Here is a 24497-nt window from a genome sequence, read left to right on the forward strand (position 1 = left end):
TCTGACCCAGTTCATCATCCCAGGTGGGGACCCTAACAAGCTCATCAGGCCTAACCAACCTGAACCGACTTCTAATTGGCAGCGTTATGTCCCCCCCGAAAGTCAGAGTGCAGGTTCCCGTGCCAGGAGTGGGATCGGCTGCCACTTCCTGCCAACAGCAGGTCACGTGACTCGCTAATGTCCCTCGGTGTAAACAAAGTCGCGAAAAGGACACGAGGAACTTCCTACATAAGCAAAAGCAAGAGTTTGATAACCTATGGAGGGGAAACGACACACAGGAGAAAGTCAGAGTGCTGGTTCCTGTGCCAGGAGGCGGCAGCTCTGCTAGGAGTTGATCCATTCTTTTAAAGATGATTTGAGGCAGATTTATTAACGTGTAAATCACCAGAATCATAAATAAACCTCAGTATAGCAGTGATGTTCATTGTTTCCTGTAACTTTACATTAAAAATGACACATGGAACATTTAAATATTCCGCCAATAAAACGTCACAAACTATAAAGACAGTATTAAATGTTAATGTAGCAAATTGACACATCTCTATTGCTCTGTTTATCTTCAGCCTGAACACAATCATTTGATGACTGTAAAAATCTGAAGAATGACATTTAACTAGATTTTTCAAGGCAACCTAATTTCTTATGGTGAAATGCTGCCATCTACTGGTCACTGTGTAAAGGTACAGCCGGTTTGGAAAGACTTGAACTGTCCATGAATCTCAGAATTTTTACAAATGACTGAAACAGGTGATTTCTTATGTCAAAGTTACCTGTTGGTCTTGGTTTCTTGGTTTAGTTTTATTTCATGTTAAATGTGTATAATTGAGAAAGAACTACAACACATGACTCCGACAAAACATTTCTCTTAAAGATAATTTGTTTTAAAGTGCAACAAAGGAAACATAAAATGAACGTTGATATGATTTTGAACTATAAAGGACTTCTTAAAGTTTAAATGTTAAACTTAGACCCATTGGAAGTGATGCACTAATTAATCCTATTGAACCATCAAGTTTGAATCCCCCAGAAAAACCACATCACAGAAACTGTTCTTTAAAACCCTTTTATATGTTTTGCAGACAAAGGTTAAAGTATTTACATGACGAATGCATTTGCACTAACAAGATAAATGCAAGCCACTGTATAGAAAGATTGAGTGGAAACCAAAAAATGTAGGATAAGAATCTATTTACAACAGAATAAAAGAATGAACAGTAAAACAATCTTATAAAAGCTGCAAAGGCAGAACAACTCAAATCTCACCGTCCCCTTCAAACCAATGGTATCAGAAAAAAGCAAAAGTCTTGACTCAGAGCAGTAGACGCTTCGGTCACTCGGATTTCGCACACAGGGTTGTGAGTCGATTCTGTAAGAGAGAGAGAGAGAGAGAGAGAGAATGATGAGAAAAGAGGCTCCAGGGGGAAGCTGCAGTGAAAGTCCTGCAGACGTGATCAATACATCATACCTTCAGCAGTCGAATGCTCCTCAGGGCGGTTTCATCCAGCAGCGACAGATCGACAGAGTCCATCTGACTGGCCAGCAGCTGGACGCTCTGGTCCAACACAACACAAGACAAAGTGTTAGTGAATCAGTCCACACCGAAAAGGTCTTCACGTCCCAAAAAAGCCCAAATAAAACCCACAGGTAAAACCTCAACAGAAGAAACAGGATAAATCTTAATTTCATAACTGAAAAAACACTGTTGTACATCATTAGATCTGAATACCAGTCTGCCCTTTGTCGACAATTCATCACTTAAATACCACATCGTCTCGTAGGACCCGGAGCCCCGAGTCCGGCTCCCTGTGCGCTCACCTCTCCGTTGCCGATGGGGACGTTGATGACGATGTCCTCGTTTCCTGCTGCGATGGGAGAGCCATTGACTGAGATGCTATAGACCCGCTCCTTGTGGCGAGGAACTCTCACAGCAGGGGTCTTAGGAAGCCTGAGGGGAGAGAAGAGAGCCGTGGTGAGTAATGCCAGCCCCTCGATGAGGATAATGTCTCTGGTTTAGAAAACAACACACAAGCTACGAGAGAGTAAATTGAACAAGACGGCCCCCCCGATACGAGAGCATTTCAAATTAGCGAGATAGCTGCTAGAACAGGTCTCTGGTGCCCATAGTATTTAAACAATCACACTCACATCTGGTCATCCACACGAACACGTGGCTAAAAAACAAGTTTATCACTGGCCTAAGTGTCGGCTCTGGAAAGTCCTGAGAGAGTCGACCCCTAACGTTTACCTCGGGTCGAAGCGTGGCGTGACGAGGGGGGTGGGTCCCATCATCATGGAATGATCCATCATGCTCCTGGCAGGCGTCACCAGAGGTTTCCTGCTCGATCTGAACCCACACACACACATGTTAGTGTCACACACACATGGCATAATAAAGAAGGGGGGGGGGGGTGATAAAAATCAGAGCAGAATGATGTCGTACCGTCTGATGGAGGCGCCCTGCTTGCTGACGGCCAGCGCCTTCGCTCTTTTGGATGTAGTCGGGGGCTTTCTCGTTGTTTTCCCCTGAATTAAGAAAAACATCCCATTTATTCATTCATCAACGTGGCTCTTAACACTCAGTTGTGTTTTGTATTTTTCGTTTTTTAGACGAATGAAAAACAGTCACTTACCCTCCTTGTTGTATTCGGGCTGTTTTCATCCTCTGAACTGGATTTGGATCCAGCTTTCTTCTTGGATGCTGCAGAAGAAAATAAATTGATTTAATTATTCTGCAAAAATCCTCCATTTTATCCAATTAGCATCATCAATGGAACTTTGCTTTATTATTATCAGAACTTACGTTTCTTGACTGATTTTAGAAGGACTGCATGATCCTCCGCCACGACGCTCTCAACAATAGCAGCTTCCTCTTCTCTCTGTGAACAGACGTGAAGGAAACACTGAAAATAGTGTTGAACTCAACACAGGAAGAGACTGACAATGTGGAGCCATGTCTGCTGACACAAGCTCAACCTTGTGTCTCTGTGAAACAGGAGACGTGGTCTGAAGATCATCCACTCACCTTTGAAACATCCACCTCTGGCGACTTTGGTTTCTCAGGATCTACAGAGACAGAGGTGGGGTAAATGCATTTATTGACATAAGGTTTTCATGATCTTTGCAGCAAGAGAAATCCAAACCGATCTAATACTTACAGATACCCTGAGACAATTCAACATTTCAAAACAGAAGCGTGCAATAACATTCAGGCCGTTAAAGTGTAATAAGCATCTGTGGTTCTAAAAGTCCTTTGTGTTTTCCTGGGTTTACTTACTGCAGTGCTCCATCCAGGGCATCTGCCTGATGTGCCTGGGCAGCTTGATCAGGGCCATGTTGTAGCTGTTGTCCACATTTTTCAGCAGCTGGTTGAGCTTCTCCTTTATTTGTCCCACTCTGGTTTTCACTAGAGAAACAGCAGGAGATGTTGATGTTGAGGCAGCGTCACAGAAAACAAAACTCAGTAGTTTATAAAGTAGAATAAAGATAAATCGGCTTTTAAGAACCTGCTGTACCGAAAGTTAGAGAAACATCAGTATCAGTTTGTGGATACCATTTGTTAACACTACAAACTAATGTGAGGAAGCCTTAATAGAATACCTTTCAGTTGATATATTAATGTACGACAACATTTAATATTCATCTCACATCGTTGCTCATATGTCAGGGTCTGTATCCCCCCCTCTGAGATCTGTTTTAATACAACATAACAGACTCAATAAGACCATTAATCTGCCTTACCGTCTATTGAACTAATATTTAGCTATTCATATTTTAACTTTAGAAAAACACGGTATTCATAGTGGAATATGGTTAAATACTTCAAGTGAGTATTTACACTTTGTGCCACTTTCCACATTCAAGTCCATCACCGTATTTAGAGATAAAGCACATGAATACTTTATAAAATATTACACTTGACTTAAACTACTTTACAGTAAATACAAGTGGTTGACATTTGCATGAAGGAAATCAGCTAAATTGGACTTAAGTGGTTTTCATTGATAAAAACAAAGCAGATATCGATGCAGATGCTTTCATAAGGTTTCAGTGTTTGTTTAAAACAACTTTAACTTTAACTATGATGACTCTATAACATAATTTAAATGTCTCTGCACGTTGACATGTCTAAGTTCTCCTCCATGACCGGAGCTCAGTAGTCACCCTCGCTGTCGAAGTCCTCCAGGAAAGCCTCGAGCTTGGCGGACCTGGGGTTGTTCTTCCGCTGCTTGGTGGTTCTCTTCCTCGGCGCCATGTCTGCGGAACACGGGGGCAGGAAGTCAGTTTACTCACGACTGAAAAACAACAACGACGACGACGACGACACAACCACCGGACTCCATTGTTATCTTTATTTTTGTTTAAACAGGAGGTGTTACGTTAGCGAGCTAGCCGTTGGAGCTATCTACTTAGCATGAATCGGTGCTTTCCCGGCCAATACACCCGCTTTCTTCGGTGTATCACTTCCTCCACGAGTACAAGTACTTCACAAACAACTCAAACTGTTGTGTTCTACCAAGGTGGTGTGTGTTGTGCGGGTTTTTCTTTACCTGGTTGTGTGTTTTTTCGCTGGTCGGACTCTCGGCTCTTCCTTCTTCTTGGAGCAGTTTTCAAATCTACGCGCGGGGAGGGGCCCACATCCCGAATCAGCCAATCAGGACGCGCGTTCTCTGTACGTCGCAGAAAAACCAGCTCTCGGCCAATCGTAGCGCGTTTTGACGGCTTTTACGTCAGAAGACCGGAAGTGGTGTTCAGAGCAACATGGTGGAAATGTGGTGTTTACAGCAACAGCGTAAACACAGTGTTAAAGGCTGAAAGGAGGCGAATTAACCATGTTATTTGATCTAAAACTATAGGAACATGTTTTTAATACCATGATTAGTTTAATTTATACACGCAGGTTTATTTTTTAAGTGGCTTTACGTGTAAAATCGGCTCCTGAAATGTCCAAACCCACGGTAGCATCAGTCCATCAGGCGCTGAGGAAAGGCTTCAAGACCGTGGAGAGCAACCAGCAAGTGTGGAGGAGTGTGTTGGCGGAGTGCGACCCTCTGATGGTGTCTCTGGGGAACCTGGCCGAGCAGAGCCGAGCCTTGTCCCGCATCCACATCGCCAACACGCCGCTCAGACACTTCCCTGACCTGGAGGAGCGTCTGGGCTTCAAGCTGTCTCTGGCCACTGACACGGTCCTGCTCCGACTCCACGAGAAGATGTGAGTCAGTGGGATGAACCATGCAACTCAGATTTTAGAAGTTACTCTTAGAAAATCCATATGCATGTGTATCTTTTTCATTTGCATGGTTTCTATCCTTGTTTAGTTTGAGATTCTATTGTTGTATTGTTTTTATAGGCTGTTTCTGCTTAGTTTTTAGATTCTAGTGTTTCTATTTCATTGCTGCTTACCAGGACTTCTAGTTTCATGTGCCTCATATTCTGGAATGACAATAAACCTTCTTGAATCTTGATAATGGTGACGATGTACAGACTCATCCCCGTCGACACTATTTTCACTATAACAGTCATAACTTGTGAATGAAATCAGTCAGAAAATCAGTCATTAAAGCAGCAGCCACTCAGGGTTACAGTCTGACAGAGGGAATATGTTCAATGAACCATTATCCCATTTTTGTGGTGATATTGATAAATATTTCACTGGTGATTATTGGTGTGTTTCTGTCATTTTTCTGGCTTATGGCACTTTTGGCCACTGACATATTCAACAAGTCTTATTGTCCCAAAATGAAGAAATGCTGCTGTGTGTGTGTTGTCCCTGTTTCATTGGCAGATGCCACTGGTATACCACTCTTGTTATAACATCAGATACCAGTGGCACACCATTGGTGTACACCAGTAAGAGCACACATAGATACTTCATCATATCTACACTGTTATTCTCCCATGTGTCAGGTTTTATTACAGTTTGAACATGTGAGCTGGACATATTGTTTATCTATCCATCCATGTTTCAGCCCTTGAATCCCGTCCTCCCTCTGTCCCTCAGGTCCTCGCTCCAGTCTGTCCGAGACGCCATCAGCAACCAGGTTGTTTTGGTCGTCCAGCTTTATGAGCAGAACACAGACAGCCTGGATGTCCTCACTGTCACCGAGCGCTCGCCAATCACCCCGTCGATCGCCGACATGCTGGAGTGGCTGCAGGATGCCGAGCGTCACTATCGGCAGCAGTATCCTTCTATGTATTTGTTTGTATTGGGTTTTTAGTTTATTTTTGGCACTTTTATTTTCCTCAACTCATGTGTTCAGATTCCTGAAGAGGAAAACACTTCTTCAGATGCTGAGAGCCGACAACCTCTCTCTTTTAGAATCTGCTCCAAACAGATGGAAATCGTTAGAGTCTCAGAGTGCAGAAGACGGCATCACAGGTAACAAGATTAATGTTAATATATGAAATCATAGATCTCATGTTCTCTTCTACTATTAAGATTTTACTTACTTTATAAACTAATATTGTTATTGTGTTTTCCTTGTTTTACTGCAAAGCATTTTTAGCACTGTTTTGTGCTCTGAAAACATAACAGAAGTATTTAGCATTTGAAAATACATGTTATTATATTTGACAGTTTCGTTTTTATAGGTTAAATAACTTGAAAAATTAAGTAACAACCTCACCGACCATTTGAATCAGTCCATTCACTTCTGAATGTATCATGACACAAGCTGGGCTTTGTAGATGTTCCTTTTATTCACTTAGATAGTTGATCAAAATATGCGAATTCCCATAAAATGGAGATTTGATTGCAAAATGTTGTAATATTGATCTAAAACCACTTTGAATAACTGTTTTAATTCAAGCTGCACGTAGACCAATGGTAGACAAAATCTACAAGTCATTTTCTATTGCTGCCAGCGTTAGTAGTGAGGAGGCATATTAAATAAATAACCCTGAGGATTTGTAGGCGACCTAATTATTTCTCTGTCCTCTTTCAGATTCACTTTGCAAAGTGTCCTTCTTTGTGGATTCCGAGTGAGGACAGTTAAAAGGAACATGAGTGGAACTCTGAGCAGCTCAGGGAATTTGGAAGAGAACTTACTAAATGTACGTGTTCAACTTGGATGGATGTTCAGATGCTTTTATCTAGTCTGATAACTGTCTCCAGATCAGTTCGAGGATGGGAAGTATCTGCGAGCACCAGACTGTATATACTTTCAAGTAGTACTACAGGAAGAAGGGGAGAGAAACCACACAAGGACACTGTGGCACCACTTCATACTGAAAGATGAAAATGACTTTCTTTCCTCTGTGATGGTAAAAATGATCCAAAGGAAATATAATTCACAGGGAAATCCATCACACACAATCACACTTTACCAAACTCGTTTTATTTCACATTTCTGATGTTTGCAAACTTGGTCAAGGCTTCATGTTTCAGATGTGGAGGTAATGACATGGTCAAAGAATAAATATACAAAATCACTGCATTCTTCACAGCACAGCCATCATTAAAGCCATTTTCACATTCATACTTGTTTTGTGAAATGCTGTTGATTTGACATTCAAGGCATCGGGCTCTTCTCAGGCACTAATATAGATCACAGTAAAAGTCAAACCTCACACAAACAGGAATGTGTTTAAATACTGGAGACAGGTTTAACCATATAAAGAGATAAACAAACTAAACAAAATATAAATTGAATATATGATAAATATATATATCTCGATTTGTAGCTTAAAAGTCACGGACTTCAAACCTGGGACAGGAAGTTTGGGAAAGAACCAGAGATAAAGTTTTTACCAGCCTCATCTCCCCCCCCCCCCCCCCCCTCTCTCTTCCTATACATACTCCTTCAGGGGTAGACTGTTGGATGTGATGGGTTTTGGGGGATCCGGTGCCGAGGCGGGTGAATTAGCAAAGCTCCGGCCGATGTACCCTCTGCGGTATCGGCCACTCCTCTCCATGAGGGGGCAGGTGCTGCTCAACACGGCTCCACTGATCATGAGGATGACAGCGGACGCCCAGCCCAGGTAGATGGCCTGACCCAGCTCCCGCTTGTGCATCAGGGGCACGTTGGGGTTGTAGAAGTCCTGGATGACGGTGTTGGCGGTCCAGGAGACGGGAATCAAGACGCACAGGCCCGTGAGGATGAAGAGAACCCCGCCCGAGAGCGCAATGCCGGCCTTGGCCCGTCGGTCGTCCCCGGCGCAGGTGGTGCACTTCATGCCGCAGCAGGACACGGTGCAGGAGAGCCAGCCCATGAAGATGGCCAGGCACATGAGGGCGCGGGCCGCCTGGATGTCCGGCGGCAGGGCCAGCATGGAGTCGTACGTCTTGCACTGCATGTGACCGGTGCTCTGGTAGATGCAGTTCATCCAGATGCCCTCCCATTTGATCTCCGAGGTCAGGATGTTGCTGCCGATGAAGGCCGAGACCTTCCACTGGGGCAAGGCCGTGACGGCGATGGCCATGATCCAGCCGGTCACCGCGCAGGTGAAGCTGATCAGCTGCATGCCAGTGTTCACCATGATGACAACAGCCTCCTGGTTGTCTCACAGCTTCTCCTGAGCGATCACCGATATCTTATCAGTTCTGTTTGTGGTGAGATTTTCTTCTTGTTCGTTTGTTCTTCCAAGTCAACTCCTTGGATTTACTCGTCTGTCTTTTGTCTTGTCCTCGTCTCTTAAGGTCCTCGCCTCGCTCTCACTTTGTCAGCAGCCATTTGCTTCTCTTTTCCTCTTTCTCTTCAACATCTGCTCAATTCTCGGGTTTATCCAGATGTAATCGCCGGCTCTCTCCAAAGTTTCAAAAGGATCAGAGTCTCTCACACTTTCCCCCTTTCGTCTTTCCACTGCCGAGTTTGAGTCAATGAATTATTGAGTAGCCAATAGCTGTGCAGCCACCTGTGACAGCCCACAGGAGCAGGGATCAATCAGGCTTCACTTCCCAGGCCTGGTGGGGAAAAGATGGATCTCAGCCAGGCTGGATTGTTTTAGTGTAAGAAAGTGTTTCCTCTGCCGTCGTCTGTGGTTCGAGCCCCGGAGGCCGACTGCTGAGCTGCAGTGTATCTCAATGCCTCTCTCCTGGTCTGGTGTAGCCTTACCTACGTGGATGAGACAGATAAAACCTGATACTCGGGTTCAAGGCCACCGATGCTGCTGCGAGTGTCTCCTGTCACCGCCAGGTTCAAAACAGAGATGCTTGATTACACAGAATAACAATCGTCCTGGCTTTGTTACCTCGCGTCGACAGAAATCCAAGGTTTTGTCCTCACAGAATAAATAAAGGAGATAATCCACAGGAGATGAACAATCGGCCGCACAAGTCAATCAAAAGAAAAAGGTTCCTCCGGTGATTTATTTGAGGTTTCCAGAGGGAAACAAGCAGCAGATCTCATCAGCTGCCGCTGCCAGATGAAGTGCGTCCTCAGTGACAATAAACACGCCGGGGTCCAAAGCCTTGACGAGGCCACTTGACGAGGCTTCACCCTCCCCCCCCGACCGCTTCCTCCGGTATCCACGCAGCCCAAATGGGTCAATCCAGTTCCAGCAGGAGCATAAATAACAAATCAGGGCAGCGTAGTGAGACTTGTGGGCAAACGGAGCATCAGGTCCCTACGCGAGCTACACTGAACCCCAGGAAACCAACACACAGGGACCCAGGAGGGAGGGGGGGGGAGAGGGCAAAGAGAGGGGGAGACAAACAAAAGGAGGGTGAGGTGGACGGAGCGGCGTCTGTAGGTGGATCAGTTCACACAAAGACAACACAGGGGGGGCCTCGACAATGGGGATTACACCGCTTGTGTCGCTCCGTGCCGCACAAACTCACGCATATTTTAAAGAAGCTTTCACAGAAATTAGCTTTCATTTGGACTTTTTGTCCGACGCAGCACTGACAGCTTTGCACAGTGGGGTCAGAGTTCCTCCGACAATGAGGTGGACAAGCTGAAAATCCACAGGTTAGAGCTAAAAAAAAAGAGTCACAGGCCATTGTGTCATCACAAACACCCCTGGGTTTTAAAGCGTTTTGTGTTTAACCGTAAATATTTGATGGCAGAACTGGTTCATTTATTATCAGTGTGTGTCCAGCCGCTGGAGGAGAAACACACTTTGTGTAACAGGAGGTTGTGACAGCAGCTCTTTGTGTCTCCACACGCAGAAATGTCCTTTTTTTTTACACCCAAGGCCGCTCCATCTGCATCACACTGAGCCGCGGTGGTGTTCCATTGTGCTGATGAATTAAATATCGAGGCGTCAAGATCTCCGGCTCGGGTTCCCAGTCGTCTGTAGCCTCACTCTGCTGGGCAACGGTGGCCATGGCAACCAGCGCAGGACACAGGACACAGGACACAGGAGAGGAGACGAGGACGAGAGGACGGAAGAGGACGAGAGGACGGACGAGGACGAGAGGGAGGACGAGGACGGGGACACACAGTGGTGTCCTACTGGTACTTCTGCAAAGATAAAACCCAACAATCAACCTCCTTTAATAGGGAATAGGTAAAAACCTTAAATCTCCATTTTTTTTAATGGAAATTATACATTTAAATTCTTATTTCTCTCCTTTCTGAGTTTGATTATTTATATTAAACTTTGTCAATAACCCCTGGGTTTGTATTGACAGTTATGTTAGTTTGTGTGTGAACTTTATATTGTTTTGAGAATTTGTAATAAAGATTTAAAGAAAACTAAACACACATTTCAAGTAAGACTTTTAATATTTGTATTAGAAGTCTTGAAATTAATCTGCTAAGACTTCTAAAAGAAAACCTAACAATGGACGTCCTTTAAAAGGAAATAGATAAAACCTTCAATCTCTTTTTTAATAGAAATTATACATTTAAATAATTATTTCTCTCCTGAGTTTGTTTATATTAAACTTTACTAATGACGGAGTTATGTTAGTTTATGTGTGAACTTTATATTGTTTTGAGAATTTGTAATAAAGATTTAAAGAAAGCTAAACACACATTTCAAATTAATTTGCTAAAACTTCTAAGATAAAACCTAACAATCAATGTCCTTTAATAGGGGTATAGATAAAAACCTTCAATCTCTTTTCAAATTAAATGTTATTTTTTAATATAGATAAATTAAAATGACTTCTATCAGTTCGTGTTTATTATGTTAAACTTTGTCCATAACCCCTGATTTTTGTGTGTTTATGTGTGAACTTTATATTGTTTTGCTAATTTGTAATAAAGATTTATAGAAAACTTAAGAAAAACATACACAGGTTTGCATGGACATTTTACAGGAAATAAAGTTAAATATTTGTATTAGAAATCTTGAAATTATCTGAATATTTGTTTTAATCCTCTTTTTAAACCTGTGATATTCACGGTGTTTAAAAAAACTTGTTGGGCTTCTGAAATGTTTGTGTACATATTTATGTTTCTGTGACCAAAGGAAAGATTTGGAACATTTAAAAGGAAAAATTACATCACATTTTTAAATCTTTTCCCATAACTGTGAATCCAGTGTGCTTCTAATCCTTGATTTGGATTGACAACCTCTTACAATGGTTTGATGGGTCTAATGAAACATGTAACTTCTTCCTTCAGATCTCCTCAGTGACATAATTAATGTTTTAACAGTTCCCAGTCATGTGATCAATGACCTTGGTGAAGAATGCCATCTTGTGACAAAACACAATAAACAGAGAGCCCTTGGTGTTGATTGGTCAATAGCGAGGACACGAAAAACTTAGTTTCAGGCATAAAATACCAATTTATTACTTTGCACATAAACACAAGAATTCCCTGCAGGCTAAAAAATTATTTGAACATGTCACATAATAGCAATAACAGTAAGTGAATGGCCCTCTGCTGGCGGGGTGGAGCTAAGACACGCCCCACCCCCCTCACAAATGGTTAGAAAGCGGTTGTGTTCATTCACAGGATCGGAACGCTCCATTCACAGAATTGGAATGTTCCAATTCTACCCCGGCTCTATTGCTATTAAACGATCACACACAGCTTCAGAGACCACTAGCGAAAAAAAAAATAAGAAAAAGATACAGAGCAGAACTTTAACAAACCCCGAAAAAGAAAAAAGGAACCAATAAAATTAAATTAAAATACACGATACACTGTCAAATTACAAATCCGTTAAGATATAACAATATATCAAAGGTAGAGGAATTTAAAAAATAATTCATGCTCTCTTTCTACTGGGGCACAGAAAGAATTGTGGGTATACTTTTAAAAAGGTTTAAAAAGAGGTAATCCTGCTCTGTCGATGCTATGGGGACCCCCCCACAAAGAGGAAGTGCGTTTGGAAGGGGTCTGCAGAGATGCCATGGACACAGGAGAGTGCCCCCATCCCATCAAAAGGCGTGGCCACAGGTACAAACCAGTAACGAGGAGACAACACTCGCTATGGTATCCTGGCGGAGAGGAGGGGGGGCGGGGGGGGGTTTGGCTCTTTAACGGGTCCACGATTGAAGAAAGTACCTCGTTTGAATTTGAACACCACGCAAAGAGCCCGACCCCCGCCCCCCCCCACCCGCCTCCGAAAAAACAGCTTGTACCTCACAAATTACTGACATTTGTGTAGGAATCTTTAAAATACATCTTAGAGAGACTGGACAAATATTGCTAGCCTAAAATAGTCCCACTAAGTCGATAAAACATTTACCCAAAAAGAAAAAGACTCTATATTTTTTCCTTTCTCATAATAAATATGATTTCCAAAAAGTTTTTAGTTTTTCTTAAAAAAAAAAAAAAAAAGAAAAAAAAAAAAGACAGTACTCTGGCATGCAGGCGAGCAAAGTTTAAATTTAGTTGCTTTAAAGAAAATGGTCTAACGTCTACAGAACTATTCCACCAAATGCACATTCCCACTGATTGATACAAGCAAATAAAATAAACACAAATAAAAAAAATATATATAAGTACACGGACACAATAGCGTAAAAACTAGACCAACAACCACAATGAGTAGAATTATAGCTTTGTTTTTCCACGTTTGAAAACTACAACTGGGTTAATATTGCTTTGTAATGTCATGTTACAAAACTGGGAGTGATCAATTATCTGACGGGAGTTCAACGATCAAATATTGTGATTTAAAAAAAAACGTCAAATCGTTCCCTATTGGAGATGCCAGATGAATATTCAGTCACAGCCCACTTGGCTCGGTAAAACTAGTGCACGTTTTTAAAAATCTGATCCGCCAACACTTATTGCATGCAGTGCCTGGACAACACCCTCTCAACCCCCCCCACCACTACCACCACCACCACCACCACTAGCCCAGCTTCCGTACTTCACCTCACTGGTGCCAGCGCCCACGCCTTCAACAGGCAGGTGCTCAAACTCATTCATAGTAAACCTGCTGCTTTACGGGTGGTTTATTACAAAAGAGTTTTCACTGAGCGGTGCCCCCCTGAGGAGGCGTGCGCGCCGACTAGTTCTCCAACAACCCTCCACGTCTAACATCTTCATCTGAAACAACAGGGGGCGCAACTTCTGCAGCAGTCACCGAGCCAACGTCACCATAATTCTCTCTGTGGTAACAGGGGGTTCAAGGGCAGTGCTTATGCTTATTGTCAATTCATTTAATCCAGTGTTAAAAATGCATAAAAACAGGAAACAAACACTGCTAAATAGTAGAGACTTTTAAGATTGGGTATACTTCAAAATACACACGAGAATAATATAAACCGTTTTTTTTCCTTTCTCTTTTTAAAAAAAGCCTACAAATTCAACTCATTGCCTATCACAGACCGCTGTCAAACAAATCCCTTAATCTGGTTTCACTCTGATAACGATCCCCGACCGGCTCCATCCATCGGATTGAAAAACCAACGAGGGCGGCAGATCTGTTTAACCTGTCGGAGTGCTACACTTCAAAATACTTTTAAATCTGCCGCTGACCGTTACTCGAATCTACAGAGGAAGCTTGATTTCATCCGTCCCGGGGGCCTACGTCTTCTCGCCTTTAGCCAGAATGCTAAAAAAAACAAAAAAGACAATTAAATTCCAACCCAAAGCTCTACTCCTTAAAAAAAACCTGCAGCCCGACAACCGAAGTCTATTCCTGAAGTCGCTCTAGTAACTATATAACTGGCTTTGCTGCCATCCTTAAAATTTCATCACGATAGTAACAACATTGACAACAACGATAACAACAACAACAACAACATCAATGGTAAACTACTAATTCTAAACAGTTTTTTTTTTTTAAGATAACCACAAAACATCTTATATTAAACTTTTACAAATCTGCTTTGTTGATTCATATGTATAAATGCATAAAGGTAAGAGAGATTTGAGAGTGCCCTCTGTTGCTTGCCTAGCGTCCCGGGTCAGTGCAATGAGTTGGCCAGTATTAGCAAAGGAGACCTCGAAAAAAAAAAAATTAAATAAAAAATAAATGTTGGTTTCCGGCCCTTGAAACTACGATTTGAACAAATTTAAAATAAGAAAAAGCAACGTCCAGCAATGTCATCATATAATCTTTCAGGTAATCAGGTCCAAGGAAAAGTAAGATCCTGCTCTTCATACAGAAAGCAAGGCTGATAAAACCACACCCGCTGCGCCTGGTGCCAGTGAACTGGTCCCAGTGCTGAGCCGCTCACAGGCCAGACCACAGCCGCTCCTGCTACACGTCACACCTGCCCTCACTTCCTGCTCGAAATGGATTAAGCTATTTATTGTTTGATCTGGGACTCTGTGATGTTTTTCGAGGCACAAAGGGAGAAGCCGGTGCCCCTAAGATGCAAGAAAGAAGAAAACCTGCTCGTCTGTGAAACAGCAGCAGAACGAACGCACTCACGCTCATGATCAATAACTCCAAACATTTCAAACCAAGAAGTGAAACGCAGGACTTGATAGAAATTCCCGCCACCTGCCTCTGCTGAGCCAGTTTACGTCATACGTCTCAAAAGTTTCTCTAGAGATGTAAATATATGCTTATTTGTACTGTATGTGTGAATATAAAAACAACAAATCTGAGGCATTTACAGCAGTTATCTCCTTGATTTCCCTTTACAATTCAGTGGCCTGCCATGAAACACATGCACACAAACACACTCTCATACAGCAGTACATGTATATATACAGAGATGCACGCAGGCACACACACACACACACACACACACACTCAGGTACACGCACACCTTTGCGTATTCTTTGCCAAGATGGGAGGAAAGTAATAATGGGCATGGACACCCTGGTCACCTCGCTTTGTAAAAGACCGTAGAGGAGAAAAGTTAAAACACACGCTCATAAAAAGGAAAAATATATATATGTGTATATATATATATATCATTCTCAAAAGGTCGGCTCCCCTCCGTCTCTTTTCATGTCCCACCCCCACTACCCAAGACCTTGTGACAGATTTTGCCCAAAGGGGCTTTGAGGTAAAAGTAGATAAGAGTCCTGCTTAGCTGGGAGAGCTGGGAGAGCTGGGCCGACACAGATGGTGCCAGTCCACTCCCGTCGCTCAGTGTATCTTACAAACACAAGAGTGCAGACATTCAAATAGAAAAAACAAAAACAAACAAAAAAAGAAATAATGGCTCAACTTGTATGTGTGTGAATGGTTTGTTTTTGTTTTTTCCTGCTTTTTTTAGTTTTTTTTTTTTCTTTCGTGCACTGTGAAGCCTCTTGGGGTGTGGGGGGGTTTCACAGTGCTGGATTGCTGGTTAGTAAGGCGACTCGGTTTTGGGGAACGCTGGTTGGAGATTGTTCCGTGAAACAGAAAAACTGCCGCGACGCAGCAGAGTCTCCTGTCCAAGAGTCGCTTTGGTGCAGATTCGGGGGAAATGTAGAGTGACGATGGAGAGACGGATGACACGAAGAGAAAGGGATAGAGAAAGAGAGAGAGATGGGAGGAGAAGAGAGAAAGACTGGCAAATAAGAGATAAAAAGAGAGAGGGGAGAAAAGGGGGAGGAATCTGCGGGTGGACTGGCTGACGTGCTCCATAGCTCAGGCGAAGTACATGGTGTGCTGGGTGTCATAGTGGATCTGAACTGCTTTGGCCAGTGCCAGGGGGTCTCGACCGTTACTCTGACCCGACACGTGGCTGCCTTCAGCACTGCAACACAGAGAAGAGCCCGGTTTATATTGTGAAACCTTCAGGAATTATATAACATCACAAGAACTGCAGGAAATTGAGATTTGGAAGCTGTTGAACCACAGATTTAGTTTTCTTTATACCTGTCGTGGTCTTTGTCCACCAGGTGGTAGCGGGCTCGAAAAGCCACCAGCCTGGCGTAGTAGGCCGGCGCTGGGATGGAGACGGAGCGGGTGCAGCGGACGTAAGTGTGGCACAGCTGGTAGGTGAGGAGCTGCAGCTCGTCGGCCGTGAAGCAGTTGTCATCCCACAGGACGTGGTAGTGGGAGGGACGGCTGGTTCCCTGAGGGGAGGACGGAACAAAACGTGTCAATACTGCGATGATAATTAGATGTTTGTCGATGGTGCATTGCTTCAGATAACAGTCACAACCATCTGACGGGTCAAAGAAACATCCCAATCATGCAGTTTATTCTCATTAAGCCTCATTGCTGCAGTAACCACGGAGCAGAATGGCCACTTCCAGGACAATTCATCGACCATAATTCACATTTTATTGCCTGTAAATCTGCCAAATCCCTGCGTCATTCCAGAGCTGCAGAGGGGACGGAGATCTGCAGAGAGCTGGACACACTCTTCAAAATACTCTAGAGTAAAGTTTATGTCAGGTCTTATGTAAAAGTCACCTGAATCCCAGCGTGGCTGCACAGGTAGAAGTCGAACTCGGACGGGTGTGTGATGGTACTGTCCACTGTGGTGCCGGCCGGGACATTACCACTCTTCCCAACCTGCAGGGGGGAGAGTGATCAGTGAGATGCACAGTAGGAAAACATAATAAACACACGTGATGGCAGAGGAAAGTGTCACTGACCCTCTCAGCTTTGTCGGAGCAGAAGAGACGAGTGTGGTGTCGTTTCTGGACCACGATGTAGGTGATGCCCGGCCTGTAGTCCTCCTCCAGACTGATGCAGGCCTTACGGATGGCTATCAGCTCCGGCCACGCCACCTGACAACACACAACAATATCATTTTACACTTAGGCTCGACCAAAATGTCAAAAACAAGAGAAGAGTAACAAAAAGAAGAGAAAACAGAAACATGCTGCGAGTGTCTCACCTGTTTCATCTGCCCCTCAGACACGCCGCCACGGTAATAGATGATGCGTGTGGGCTTGAAGCGCGTGGACTTGTAGAACTGGATGAGCAGCTCACGCACCATGTTGGTCAAGTCTTGAATTACCTCCTGACTGAAGAGCTGCTCCTGGAGAGACAAAAGGCGGAGAGGGGGGGGGTTAGCAGTTAACAAAAACATAAAAAACTGCAGCTTAAAAGCTAATTCATTCAAATCAAATGGATTTTAGAAATGTACGAATCATCAGCCTATCAGAAAGGTAACAACTTTGTTTTTCTGAATTGATTCATATTTGTCATAGCCCACTTTAGTTAAGAAAACAGTGCAAACCGTTGTTACTTGGGATATGTCCTGTCGAGACGTCTGGACTCGCACCGTCGCACAGTATCTGCTGGGGTGTCCGTCCATGCTGCCCACCACTGCTGCGATGGACGGCTTCTTCCCATCGCCGGCTGGAGGATGTGTCACGTCCGCACCGAGGAAGATGACGGGCTGCTGGAACACGGAGGGCCTGAACCGAGAACAGGACGCACAGAGAGAAGAAAGGAGACTGTGAATTACACTTATGATTCAGAGTCGGAACCAAAACACAATTTTGGAGAAAATTATGTGCGGGGGAAAGATTGAAATGTCATTATACTCTCAAAAAAGGAAGTGCACAATTATGCAGATTTGTTTTACTTCCAACTCAGATCGCTCTTTACCACATGATTAAACCATTTGTATTCAGAAAGCTTCCAACAACCAATCTCAGACAATTAAATCCAGAATCCCATCTGGAAGGCGACGAAGAAAAATGACAAATAAAATCCATGCTGACCTCTGATGAGGCACCAGGACGTTGTTGATGCCTCCCAGCTTGGCGTTGATTTTGAGGCAGAGGTTGGAGAGGGTCTGGGGGGACGTCTTCACTACGTTCTTCACCTGGACGCACTGGGTGGCCATGCCGAGGAGGGTGTCGCCCACACGCTTGACCTCAGCTGCAGGTAGAGACGTAGATCACAAAGATCAATACCTCAGACATTTGAATCTCATTCACTGAAATCTAATCTTGCGAGTTTTTAACTTCTTACCATAGACGGGGGTTTTTCCAGGCAGAATGACCACAATCAGCTGCAGACCAACATAAGACATTTTGAGGTGTTTGAACATGGGCTCCACGCTGTCGGCTCCTTGGGCGTATTTACAGAAACATGGCTGGCCTTGAATGGGCATCCCAGCATCCTTTGAGATCTTTCGAAGCTGGTCAGTGAAGCTCCTACAGAAAAAAGCAGTAAACACTCGTCAGAAAACAGAAGTAAAACAGAGACTGTCAGTCTACAGCCACATTTTTAGGAAAACCAACCCATTAAATTAAAAAAAAATGTTTCATGTGCTTCTACTCTTTGTAGAAGTTGTCAGAGATGTACAAATATACAGTCTTTAGTTTTAATAGAGAATCCAGTATTTAAATGTCAGGCTTTATCTTTTCTTATCCATTAAATACATTCAATTATGTATTTTTGTCAAACACATTCAAGACGCTTTAGAACTAAAGTCCCGGACTCACTTGAGCAGGTCCTCCCGACACTGTTTCTGCGGGGCGAAGCAGGCCACAGCCCAGACCTTGATCTCGATTCCGGCGTAGAACTGCTTCCCCCTCATATCCCACACGCCCTGGTTGGGCGTGGCCACGGTTTTATTCTGCGGAGAGAGTCCCTACTCTCTTAGTCAACCCCCCGTTTGAATAAGCAACACAACAGGTACAACAGCCCAGCCCCACAATTTGATTTTCAGAGAAACACAATGCCTTAAAACTCCACCGAGTCCTAATGCACATTGTCCGACTTGGCACAATTTAAGTATTGAACACATCTCGAGAGGCTCTGGACTGGTTTGATATATTCACACCAGTTTGATTATTTATGTATTAAACACAGTTTTCTTCCTTAAGGTTTAACGCACTCGATCACTTTGATCAAAACATCAATTTCCAGCCAAACATTGTGAGGCTAGTTAATGCATCAACTCAGAGGGACCTCATTAAGCGAGTGCTCCGATCGGAGTTTGGTGGTGAATACAAATCCAAAAGGGCAGTGGCTTTCAATTACCTTAACAAGATTTGCCAAAGACCATTAGAAGCTTTCTTCCTCCAAAACAAGCGACAATGAACTACTTCAGAGGAGAATGCCAAGAAAAGTTAAGAGCTTCTCTGTCTTATTACAAGTCACAAGAAAAGATAGTCTAGAAAAACAGTTCAACACGGTTTATGGATTTAAAACCAGGTAATAAATTATATAAAACAGGTCTTCCATCTCACATGAGGGAGAGTCCAACTTTGTTTTTTGTGAATACTGTGATGCAGCTGGATGCACACGAATATCAGGCCATTGAATAAAATGACAGTGTGTGTTTAATTCATACACAGTGATCACAGAAATGGGAAAAGCCTTCAGTCTACATTTAAAGGCATTACACTGGAAGCCGATTAGACTCGATATCCCAGCAGATAAGTGGAGTAGGAAGAGAGAGAGAGAGAGTTGTGAAGGGATCTTCTGTAAATTAACCAACAACCTGCTTAAATTCTGAGGAACAATTTAAAATGAAGTTCAGAGCAGCAGCCAGAGACTGAGGCAACCTGCCCACGGGGATCATTAAAGTTTCATCTCCTCAGAATCATTGAACTCCGTCACCACACGGAGACTCTTATTCCAGCCCCTGTAGTATTTATATTAACATTTAAATTTTCAGATGGGAGATAAAGAACAAATCGAATTCACTCCGCAGGCTTTGGTGAATATTTCAGACAGGTTGCACTTCCATGCTGGGTGGCTACGAGTCTCATCATCCTCCTCCTATTGGCAGCACATCCAGTTTTATCTCCCATACACACAATCCTCGAATCTCAATTCAGCCCCTCACATCTTACAAGCACATTTAGAGTCACACACAAAAATATGCAAATGTCTTATTACAAAATTATGTTTCCTGCCGACTCGGTGGTTGCAAACAATGAGGCCTTTCACAGCCACACAAAATATTTTCCCACTTCTCCTCCGCATGCACCATCCAGTTTGGATCTTGGAGAACGGCCGGTTTGAGATTCAGAGAGTGAATCTCTGCAGTTAAGTGGCTGCTCATCTCATTTCCTTCAGCGATACAGACGCCACTGAATGCGACAAGTGAAAAGCCGAGCGCTCATGGTGTCATTTACATATTTACTAACCGAGTCAATGAAGGGAAAGCGCATTTAAAGTAAATGCACACACTGAACAGACTTGCTGAGCCTCACCGCAGGATTAGAAACACAGTGAAAGATCCAGATCGCAGGAGTCTTCATATTTAAAAGCTCAACACATCATCTTCTCCGCCTGAGCTTATTGCATCAATTTAATTTCCAGTGAAACTTGTATGTAATCTCTTTAAAAACAGATTCTACATGTGAAGATGCAGAATTTTTAGGCGAGGAAAAATATTTTGGGGCCGTAACCTCCTGGTTTCTGCTTCTAAACACCTCAATAAGACTGTTTGGGTTTTTTTGGATTGAAAAATTAATTTGTCCGACAAAAGGAACTCGTCGGTGAACAGAAGACAGAATCTTGGCCCATATATATCTGCTGTCTTTCCCAAAATACTGTCCGTTGCCCCAAACCCCTGCAAACCTGGATCTTCCCCCATGCCCCGACACAGTGATTCCTCCCCCCCCCCCCCCCCCCCCCAGGAAGGCTTGCGCCACCTGGAGTGCAGCCCCTGCCCAGTACTCACCCTGCCACAGTCCCGTCCTGTGTCCGTACTAACTCGGCCCCCGTACTGTAGCATGGGCGCTGGGAGAACACGCCCTGTTACTTCGGTCATGTCGTTGTGCACGACGATGCCAAACTCTTTCAGGTAAGGGTCCGGGCCCCCGACCATGCTGTTGCTTTTGACCTGGGGGAGGAGGAAAAAAGAGATTGACCGATTGAGGATGAGAAGGACTCAGTTTATTCTATTCAGCCTTTTACAGAAGCAGCTCAAAGTTGTTCACAGCAGCAGTCAAAGCTTAGAATTGAAATTGAACCATATGTTAGCTCCTCTACTTGCTTTCTGTACTTCTGCCCCAAGGGGGAAAGTGCACTCACCAGTCGGCTGATCTCTTCCTGTCTGTCGGGGGCTGAACGAGCTGTAGCTTTAATCATGGTGGACGTCTGGTTGTCTGTCAGTTTCTTGATACAGCGCTGGCCTGCTACGATGTTGCAGACCTACAGGAGCAGGACAAATACTTTAGGTGACTTAAACAAAATCAAATGGAACAAGAGGAACAAAGGCAGGAAATTAAACCACGGGGAAAGGTCGCTGGTGCAGATGAAAAATAAATCCCAAGTTTCAGAACAGCTTGTTTCTCACCTCCAGGGGGAGATAGGTGTGCTTCTGTTCCTGCCCGACTTGCAGACAGGGTAAATGTGGATACTTGAGCTGAAGATTGTACTTCTGCTTGAAATACTGAGCTACTGTGCACTCCATGGCTTGGCCGTTCTCAAGCTGTAAGGGGAACCTGTGAATCAGGGGGAAAGGTGGGTGATGACACAAGAGGAAAGTTGAATTGAAGCATGTTCAAGAGGCCTCGCAGTGGTGTGACCTCTTCTCCACAAAGCGTTGCCTTTGCAGACATATGAAGTTCAGCAAACTGATGAGTGTGAGCGCCGCTTACGTTTGGTGGCTGGCAGGTCGGCGTGTGACGTTGCACACTCGATACTTCCTCTTCATCTGACCACAATGTGTGACCTCAACTTTCAAACCTTTTTTTTCAAAACACACACAAGAAAAAAAAAAAACAGTCACAAAACTGAAGAAGAAAAAGGGGAGCAGGGTTTTTCCTCCACGCCACCAACTGACGTTTTAAATATTTAGATGCATGTAAATTTAGCTGTTCTACTCTTCTTGTTCCTCTACTGGATTTTGAGGCCACGGTGAAGATTAATGATGACAGGGCCGTGGAAGTGAAGAGGGATCTTTACAGATCACTGCAGTTTCCTTGAACAGAACTGTCATAACTACATTAAACAAACTACAAGGAGGAAGCAGAGAGTTTATGAGAATCTACTCTAGAACATATGCAGCTGAAATTCACATTTCTGGCTTTAAAGTTACATCAAATCTGAATATGATTATGTGCAAGTAGTTTCTTATCTGCTTATAAACTGCATAAAAACAAAAGCCTATTCTTGCAGACTCACACCTGAATGTAGTCTCTGTGGTGAAGAGGCTACAAAGAGGCTCATCCCTCCTCGGATAAATTCAAAGCACTACACACATTATTCGGACTTCACGCTGGTAAACTGGCGCTCACCTCTAATTTCCTTGGTGAATTTGACGCGCTGCGAGTCAGTCAGTGGTTTGGTCTGTTCGTTGATGTTCTGTATATCCAGCACCTCGCACATGAACTCAATGACGGGCTGAGCTCGGTAGAAAGCAGTGGCTGACACTGTCCAAAAAGAAAAAAAGAAGAGAGAGAGAGATGAGGCATTATTTATCAAGCAGTCTCATAAATTAATAAATACAACTGAGACAAAAAAAAGTCCAGGATGGTTTATATCACAGGCCGAGTCTGGAGCCTTGAGGCGGGGGGGGGGGGGGGGGGCGAGGCAGTAACATTAAAAATGGGGCTTTCAAGCTCCTTCTCGGGCATAATGATGGTCCTCATGTCAACTGCCTGAGGTTTGACTCTTCAATATACAACCAAATGTTATGTTTATTAGCTAAATAATCCCAATTCTGACACTTTATCCTTCATTGAAATGATGGTGAAGTAAAACAGGTGAAGTGTGCTCGTGTGTATTTGACAGGACATTTACCAAATCACACTGCACTGAGTTGCAGTGAAGGTTGAACCAGGTCTCGACCACACGTTTGTTGTGATTATTTCTGCCGCTTGAAAGCTGCTCTCATCTGAAAGCTGTTTGATCAATGCAGCTGCACATTTGCACGGTGTGGCCAATCTTTCCAACTTAAACTCACATTAGTTCATTGTTGTCACATGCTCCCCACAAACATTACATTATTAATTAACCTCTATTCATCTGACTGCTGCATTCTTTTCTAGCTTAAACCGTTTAAGAAAGATTTACAACCTTTTTCTCTTGTGCATGTAACCATTACCTGAATGTATTAACCTGACCTCCATAGTGAACTTCTACTTAACTTAACCCCTAGATGAGTTCAAAACCAGGTCAAATCACTGGGTTGAGCTTCAGAACACAGTTGAAGTTCACCTGCGGGATTGAAGCAGATAATTTCCATTCGGGTCTTACCATCGATGTTGAGCATCATGTTCCACATGGCAGGACGGACGGACTGATGGAAACCAAACCACACCTCCCTGCCTCCACCAAGAGGATGGTAATAACCCTCCGGAGGTGAGAAAAACGAACGCCCCACTGGAGTGTACCTGTGTGAACCGACACAGAAGATAAATCAGAGAGACGCTCATCTGACTGAACTGGGAGAGCGACACTCAAACACACTATTTAACTAATAAATGTCTACAAAACCAATATATAGACATTTGTGTGTTTTAGGAATAAAACAATAATGGATTCCAAGTTCATAACTTATCAAAATCTATCAACACAGACTCTGACAAGATGCTGGAGATGGACTCACATGCCCTCAGCTTAGACTATAAAATATGAATGTGGTTGAACGGCCTCAAGTAAAACATATTCTGAGTTAAATGAATTTTGAATGAAACTAACTGAATAATTTCTGTGTATGTTGACGCGTGCAGAATGTCCAATGTTGGCAAAACAAGATGAAAAAGACATCAGATCTAATAAATATGTTGAGTACTTGGTTCATATACACACAAACACACAAAAAGGTAAATATCACTATCAGATTAAAATAGACTATTAGAGTATCTCATAACGCAGGAGTGTGTCGAGTAAATCTGCTGTGTAAGCTAAATTAAAGTCAAAATGTTAGATTTACAATTGGATTCAATATGTCAGACAAGCAGTGTATTAGTTTTATAAAGCTAAAATAACCCACAGTCAATTTCATGAAAATATATTCATAGAACTTTAATGAACAATGGAAAGATGAATCCTTGAATCCGTCCAGATTTAGATTTAGATTGTATTTGTTCAGGGAGACACACGACGGCAGGAAATTAAAGCAATACGGTCAAATTAAAGCTGATAAAAAGCAATAACTCGGCTCGTGTGTTCGTGCAGCGGTGGAGAGGATGAGCGACGGTACCTCATGGAAGGCAGGTGCCGCGTGATGACATCCAGAGCCTGAACGGAGTCCTCGGGGACCTCGTTAAGGTGACCCGACAGCGCCTCCAGGAGCATCTGAAGACTGACCACGGACACCCACTGCAGGGACACCTTGAACGTCTGATCCTTCCCCTCCCCGGGCAGGGTGACCTCCAGATCCA

General features: G+C 43.5%; 4 protein-coding genes across 4 annotated transcripts in view; 1 reads left to right on the plus strand and 3 right to left on the minus strand.

The window, feature by feature from the left end:
• Nucleotides 1–1047: 1047 nt before the first annotated feature.
• Nucleotides 1048–4627, minus strand: cdca8 (cell division cycle associated 8). The gene is made up of 11 exons (XM_053446584.1): nt 4548–4627; nt 4162–4254; nt 3275–3403; nt 3023–3063; nt 2801–2876; nt 2631–2698; nt 2441–2523; nt 2246–2344; nt 1816–1945; nt 1466–1552; nt 1048–1366 (listed from the first exon to the last, which is right to left on the minus strand). Exons 2-11 carry the CDS (start codon nt 4250–4252, stop codon nt 1331–1333), a joined length of 840 nt encoding a protein of 279 aa, XP_053302559.1. The 5' UTR covers nt 4253–4254; nt 4548–4627; the 3' UTR covers nt 1048–1330.
• An 89-nt stretch (nt 4628–4716) lies between these two features.
• Nucleotides 4717–7475, plus strand: c19h1orf109 (c19h1orf109 homolog (H. sapiens)). Its single transcript, XM_053446585.1, has 4 exons — nt 4717–5209; nt 5999–6178; nt 6258–6376; nt 6942–7475. Exons 1-4 carry the CDS (start codon nt 4941–4943, stop codon nt 6980–6982), a joined length of 609 nt encoding a protein of 202 aa, XP_053302560.1. The 5' UTR covers nt 4717–4940; the 3' UTR covers nt 6983–7475.
• Nucleotides 7476–7785: 310 nt separating this feature from the next.
• cldn35 (claudin 35) lies at nt 7786–8713 on the minus strand. The gene has a single exon (XM_053446924.1). It carries the CDS (start codon nt 8473–8475, stop codon nt 7786–7788), a length of 690 nt encoding a protein of 229 aa, XP_053302899.1. The 5' UTR covers nt 8476–8713.
• Nucleotides 8714–11652: 2939 nt separating this feature from the next.
• The window catches only part of ago4 (argonaute RISC component 4), a 19603-nt gene continuing 6758 nt past the window's right edge, over nt 11653–24497 (minus strand). Inside the window, 16 exon segments of the mRNA XM_053446517.1 lie at nt 11653–15991; nt 16114–16313; nt 16657–16758; nt 16842–16976; nt 17087–17230; nt 17441–17612; nt 17922–18081; nt 18175–18359; nt 18651–18784; nt 20846–21007; nt 21199–21318; nt 21464–21611; nt 21768–21855; nt 22407–22541; nt 23368–23504; nt 24317–24496. Of these exon segments, the coding sequence (XP_053302492.1) occupies nt 15883–15991; nt 16114–16313; nt 16657–16758; nt 16842–16976; nt 17087–17230; nt 17441–17612; nt 17922–18081; nt 18175–18359; nt 18651–18784; nt 20846–21007; nt 21199–21318; nt 21464–21611; nt 21768–21855; nt 22407–22541; nt 23368–23504; nt 24317–24496 (2311 nt within the window). The 3' untranslated portion in view covers nt 11653–15882.

This window comes from Pleuronectes platessa, chromosome 18, assembly GCF_947347685.1.
Source record: "Pleuronectes platessa chromosome 18, fPlePla1.1, whole genome shotgun sequence".
NCBI lineage: Eukaryota > Metazoa > Chordata > Actinopteri > Pleuronectiformes > Pleuronectidae > Pleuronectes > Pleuronectes platessa.